General features: G+C 41.8%; 1 protein-coding gene across 1 annotated transcript in view; it reads right to left on the bottom strand.

Moving 5' to 3' along the window:
- The window catches only part of ULK2 (unc-51 like autophagy activating kinase 2), a 197,366-nt gene extending 193,474 nt beyond the window's left edge, over positions 1-3,892 (bottom strand). The window contains exons 1-3 of the mRNA XM_045290282.1: positions 3,785-3,892; positions 2,548-2,640; positions 800-841 (exon numbers count right to left, since the gene is read on the bottom strand). Coding sequence (XP_045146217.1) covers positions 800-841; positions 2,548-2,640; positions 3,785-3,874 — 225 coding nt within the window. The 5' untranslated portion in view covers positions 3,875-3,892. The remainder of the gene's footprint in view (positions 1-799; positions 842-2,547; positions 2,641-3,784) is intronic.
- Between the last annotated feature and the right edge of the window lie 2,817 nt (positions 3,893-6,709).

Here is a 6,709-nt window from a genome sequence, read left to right as displayed (position 1 = left end):
AAATAAATAAATAAATAAATAAAGGAGGATTTTGTTTTAAGACAATATGGTTGCTAAATATAAGCCAATTACTTCATCTGGGACTCAAAATACAGTGTGTAATTTCCCCCCAAAGCTGATTTTTTTAGAGGGGTATCCAAAAGTGTTCGACAATAGAGAAATTTTTTACTTAGCAGATGACTAGAACCCAGTCTCCCATCTCTATATATAATGCAACTCTGTTATAAACCATGGTGAATACTGTAGACTAGCTGGGTAACAGATGCATGGCTTCCTTATTATCTTATTTTCTAATACAGCGACAATTTATAAATGTTACTATCATAAGATGGAAAAAACTATACTAATTTTTAATAGCTTACAATTATCATTTCTACATTTATCATGGAAATGATAAATCTGATACCAATATTTACTTAAGTAATTTCTGGTTTTCTCCTGTATTATCAACTTTTAACATATACTTAAATGCATATATTTTCAACAAAAATTAATGCAACTTTCTATTTCTATTTACTTAAATTTTTTTGAAATAGAAACATTTAAGTTCTTTGTTAAACATCCAATTTTTTATAAAGGGTCCATGAGGGAGGAGGGAGCCGGGAGGGAGGGGAAAAAAATGAGGAACTGATACCAAGGGCTGAAGCAGAAAGCAAATGTTTTGAGAATGATGATGGCAACAAATGTACAAATATGCATGGATTGTGATAAGAGTTGTACAAACCTCCAATAAAATGATTAAATTAAAAACAACAACAACAAAACATCCAATTTTAAAAAAAAATCCAAAGCAAGGTACCTGGACATCATAGAGTGCTACAATATTTTCATGCTGAAGTTCCTGCAAAGGAAATTGCAAATTTTAAATACTTGTATTTATTTTGATATTTATTTCAATATGCAAATAAAATTGGTCATTATACATACACACAGATATATTTCTTATGTATATTACACTTCTATTACTCAACTAAGGAAACCAGGTGGCACTATAGGTTATGTGTTAGACTGCTAGCCAGCTTGGTGATTTAAGCCTACCAGCCACTCCACAGAGAGAAAGATGAGTCTGTCCTCTCTCGTACGATTTACTACCTCAGTATTACTACATAAAGTTTACTATGAGTTGGACTAAATGGCAATAGGTTTGGTTTTTTATAGTTATTACAAGACTAGAATAACTCAAGCAACTAAAAAATAAGAAATATCCCCGGATCAAACTTTCGATCTAACAATTTTTTTCACTACTGCCATTGTACAGATTCCTAACAAGAAGAGTATTATTCCTATCTATCTATAAACTATCACAATTTGTCTGGTCACTGGATTTGTTTATCTGCTAAATTTGTTATATATATTTGCTAATAATAAGTTTTAAAAACCCACTGCTATCAAGATGATTACAAGTTAAGAAATCTTATATAGGGTTTCTGAGGCTATAAATCTTTTTTTCCTCCCGAGGCCCTAAATCTTTACAGGCATAGAAAATACCATCTTTCTACCATAATCCAACATTAACAAGTGTTTTTAAAAGGTACATTATCTGCCTGAAACAAACAAAATATAATTCTTAGTTCAGGAAAAATGTTTCCTAAAACGCTCTGGATAAAACATTGGTTTTTGAAGGAAATGGTGCTAAATGAGAGTTCCATGCTCTGATCAGACCTTGGTGTTTCAGTTAGGAACACCGAACTAGTTTCTTCATTGAATTTTTCAAACTTTCTTTAAGGAAGGACTCTCTAAGAAGGTACTTCGTAAACGGGACCTTCTTAAACTCATCTGGTCACAAATTCAATGCCATCAAGTATACTGCAACTCAAAGTCACCGTATAGGAGAAGTAAAAGTGCCCTTTTGGGTTTCTGAGACTTTGAAGCTTTATAGTAGAAAATGTCTTCTTCCAAGGAGAGGATCATTGGTTCAAACTGTTCACCTTGTGGTTAGCAGCTCACTGCATAGCCCACTAAGTTAACAGGGCTCCTCTATTTGACCACGGAATCTTTGCTCTCTTTAAAGCAGTTGACACAGCTTGTGAGTAAACTAAAGCAATCACCTCCAAGGAAAAAACTTTCTTCCTTGGAGAAAAAAATTTCCAGGAAGGGAAAGACATACACACACACCCCACACAACAACCTTAACTGGAACGTTTAAGACAATAAACTCTCACTGCCACCGAGTCAATTCCAATTCACAGCAACCCTATAGGATGGGAGAACTGCCCCTGTGGATTTCCGAGACTGAAACTCTGTTCAGGAGTAGAAAGCCTCATCTTTCTCCTGAAAGAGACTAATAGAACATGGAAACAATATATGAGAGGCCTGCCTGCACCCGCTCTAACAAAACAACACAAGAGGGCATAAATTATGTCAAGCTAAAACCAAGTGCTCATAGAAGCCACAAACAGTGTTTCTGAGTACTCAATGTTGCAAAAATCTGTGTAGGCAAAAATGACAGTAGTTGAAATTTCTCAAATTGGATCTAACTACCAAATTCATGGCTTCACATAATTTAGTATAAAATTTAATCTAGTAGGAAAGCATAAAAACACATACCTTTAATATTTTAATTTCCTTGCCAAGCAGTATTTGTGATTTTGACAGGTTCTTTTTATTAATACTTTTAATAGCTACCTCCCAATCAGTTTTCTGAAAAGGAAAAAATGTTAGTCCTGTAAATTATTCCACAGACATAACTGAGCAGAAAAACCTATACGAGACTATTTGGTAGCAAATTTATGTATAACATTTGGTAAAAACAGAAAAGAATCTGAATCTCCAACAGGAAAATTTGTAGATTATGGTATAATAAATAAGCTAACGTCCTATAAGAAAGCCACTAAAATTAACAAACATAAGAACTACATAGTAACTAGCACTGAGTGAAAAAATAATAAGCTTTAAAGGTGTTTAGTTAATTGAAAACAATGTTAGCTTAGTAGGATAACGTTTAAATTTTTTTCACTATCAAGTTATTTTCATAATAAATGACACTAAGTGGTATTCGTTATCTGACGGCAAAAAAACCAGCCCGTTTTTAATATGCTGTTTGACAACCATCAGAACTGGCAAACCTTTTATGATTATTACCACTTCCTATAAGTCTTTCTAAACTCTGTATATTCTCAACTCCTACATGTGAGCCTATTTGTAAAACAGTAAAATCTTTGTTTAAAACTCAGGGGAAGGAGGGGAGAATGAGCTGAGTGTGCTTTCACATTATCTGACTTCAAAACGAAGCGTCTAATCATCTCTTCCACATCCACACGAGAAAGGGAAGATGGTTCTGGGCTTCTGTGAAAGAATCACTACGGGGAAATGTGTGATCGCGCAGTTTGATAAAACGTCAGATCAACAGGAACCCGTATTTTCACAGGGTCTGCATCAACAACATCAAACTTGCCAAACCCTTGACAGCCCACGCTGGTGGAGGATGCGGCGGGGGAAGTGCACGCAAAGGTCCACACTCGCTAGTCCTGGCATGTGCAAAGGCAGTGAAGGTCCTCGAGGGTCGAACTCGTGGGGGACTCATGTGAAGGAGAACATGGAGGGCGAGGAGGCCGGAGACAGAAATCAGGATGGATGGCAGAGGATGGAACCCTGCCTAATGACCTCTGCTACGGAGCCACCGCCGCCCACTGAGACCAAAGGACATCCGAGTCAACAAATGCACAAAGAGCGCCCCCGTGCGGCGGGCCCGGGAGGGGACGCCTATACTCTGAGGGTTCCCAAAAGTTGCGGGTCTTTTGAAGCCATCCACACTGGCCTCGCCCCGCCAGGCAGGCGGGCTCACCTGGCGGTGCCGCCCCCGGAAGACCACTGCGAAGGCTCCGTGTCCCACGAGGTCCCGCTTGCTGTACTCAAAGTCGCCCACCACTTCCATGGCCGCTCCGGGCGCGCTGCGGCTGCGGCTGCGTCAGCGGATGGAGGCGCTCAGCACCGCGGCCCCGCCAGCGCCGAGCACTCGCACGGCCGGCCGTACCCGGGCAGCGCCGTCCGCGGGCCGGGGCAGGCGCTCATGCCGAAAGGCCGCAGTGGAAACGCGAGGCCGCCTTCAGCGAGGCCCCACCCAGCCCCGGACACTCTTCATGGCCCGGGCACCGCAGGTCAAGGCTGTTGGAAAAGCGACCCCAGTGCGACCCCGCCGTCACTATGCGCCCAGGAGCCGCACGCGCGCCTGGGAGAGGAGCAAGGGCCGACCCTCCGCATGCCCGGCCAGCTCGGCCCCTTGGCAGTCTTGTAAGGGAGCTGCTACCGCAGCGACGGCGACCGCTCGCAGGCCGCCAGCCAGTGACCCGCGAGCGCCCGCCTCGCGGCCCCAACGCTTGCGCGCGCGCGCCAGTGAATCCGTGCTGACGTCAGCACGTAAGTCAATAGGCACGACCGCATCCTCTTCTTTTGCTAGGAAAACGGCCCACTGACTGAGAGCCGTCTTTGGGGCAAGACTTTTCCCTCTCAGTAGGAGCAGGATGGGGCAGACTTCATTACCTATGCAGCCCGTGCTTGGCCTGAGAGCAAAGCAGAGCCAGTCACTTCACTGCCTCAGGCAGGCTGGTAGGTCGTGTGGCCAGAAGCTGCGTTCTGGAGCAAGAAGTTCTTGGGCAACTGTATTACCAAGCTTCTGGTGAGGGTGGAGAAGCAATCTCCTCCAACTTGGCCACCTTTCCAAACAGCAAACCAAACTCACTACCGTTGATTCAATTTTGACTCATAGCAGCCCTATAGGACTGAATAGAACTGCCCCTTTGGGTTTCCAAGGCTGTAATTCTATGTGGGAGTAAAAAGTAACATCTTTCTCCCCTCCCCAACCTCCAGCGGTTGGTGGTTTCCAGCCTCAGTAGGCAGCCAAATGCATAACCACTACACCACCAGGGTTGCTGACCAGGCCCTCCGAAACCAGTGATCATGCTGCCAAACTGACATCCTTTCTTCTTTCTCTCTTTACTTACCAGAGATAGTCAGAACCCACTTAATGGCAGTGGGCTTGGTTTGGTATCTTTACAGATTGCCACATCTTTCTCCTCTTTCTCCTGAGGAGCAGCTGGTGGGTTTCCAATAGTCAGCCAGCCGAGCACTTAAGCTGTGCAACCCCTGTCCCAAACTAAGTGGGTTCTGACTTACTATGTTACCTGTATACATATTTATGGGCATAGACAAGCCTCATCTTTCTGCTTCATCTTTCTATCGCCAGTTAAGTCTGAGCTGAAAACTTTGTGGTGACAAACCAATGCTTATCCTACAGTGCCACTAAAGTTCCTTTGGCAATGCTCTGCCCTTTTGGGTAACTATGAGTCAGAATAAACTCATTGGCAACGGGTTTGGTGTAGTGCAGCTGTGGCCTCTCTGAGAAGCTGCCAGCTTGACCTTGGTCATGTTTACCTTGAATGAGGTAAGACGTCCTTCCTTTCTATCTGATTGTTAAAAGTTCTTCAAGTGATAAGGAACTTATTTGTTAACTTTCCCTCAAAGATGTATCTTTCTAAATACTTTTATAAACAACATATTTGGAAACCTCTTAGAAAACTCAGACCTCATACTACATTGCCTAATCAATTTTTCATATATTTGCTGTTTCTCACCACTTTACTAGCAAAAAATTCAGGCAATAGAGCTGTTTCCATCAGGCTCTGTAATGGTCTGACACAAATCACTCTTGGGGAAATCAAGAGAAGGGATGAAGTAGTGGATGTTCTGGGAAAATATGAGGGGGTGCCCCCCCAAAAAACTGGATGTGATGTGAGGGGGATAGTACACTTGGAGTTTATTCCAACAGGTCAGACTGTTAATCAAGTTTTCTATTTAGAGATTCTGAAAAGATTATATAACACTGTGCAACAAGAAAGGCCTGATTTGTGACAGATGGGGGACTGGTTTTGCCACCACAATAATGCACCTGCTCATGCAGCCATTTCAGTGTGCCAGTTTTTGGCAAAAATCAGCATGCCTCTCTTGCCCCACTCATCTTACTCATCTTACGCAAGATGCCCTACACATCTTCCCCTATGGACCTCGCTCCGTGCAACTTCTTTTTGTTTCCATGAATGCCAAGGGGCATGGAAGGACAGTGATTTGATGAGGTAGAAGAGGTGAAGGGAAAAAAAATAAGGGAGAAGTTGTCAGCCATCCAAACAGATGAGTTTCAAAAATGTTTCCTAAAATGGAATCACAGATTTGACTAATGTATTAAGTGTAATAGAGAGTACTTTGAAGGTGATAAGTCTGTTTTGTTAAGAAAAATTTACATAGTTTTGAAAAAGAAAAAAAAATCATATATTTCAAATTTTGTACATAAACCACAAAAGTTAGTAATGGAGAAATTAAAGAATTCTAACAGCTTCAGTTGGAAATTGATCAAGCATGCATCAAGATGCATTGACAATTATTGGCAATTGGAATGAAAAAATTGGAAACAAAGAGGAAGGAACAGTAGTTGGAAAACATGGAGTTGGTGATAGAAAGGAAGCTTTAAGATTGTATGATTGAATTTTGCAAAACCAATGACTTGTTCATACCAAATAACATCTTTCAATGATGCAAAAGACAACTATACACATGGATTTCTCCAGATGGAATACACAGAAATAAAATCGGCAGCATCTGTAGCTAGAGATGCTGGAGAAGCTCAATATCAGCAGCCAAAATAAAGCTACGGGCTGCCTGTGCAACAGACCGTCAATTGCTCATATGTAAGCTGAGGATAAAGCTGAAGGAAATTAAA

This window comes from Echinops telfairi, unplaced genomic scaffold (genome assembly GCF_000313985.2).
Source record: "Echinops telfairi isolate 266 unplaced genomic scaffold, ASM31398v2 ScPeMD7_35;HRSCAF=133_1, whole genome shotgun sequence".
Taxonomy (NCBI): domain Eukaryota; kingdom Metazoa; phylum Chordata; class Mammalia; order Afrosoricida; family Tenrecidae; genus Echinops; species Echinops telfairi.
The sequence above is the reverse complement of the archived record's forward strand: the minus strand, read 5'-3'. Positions and strand labels throughout refer to the sequence as shown.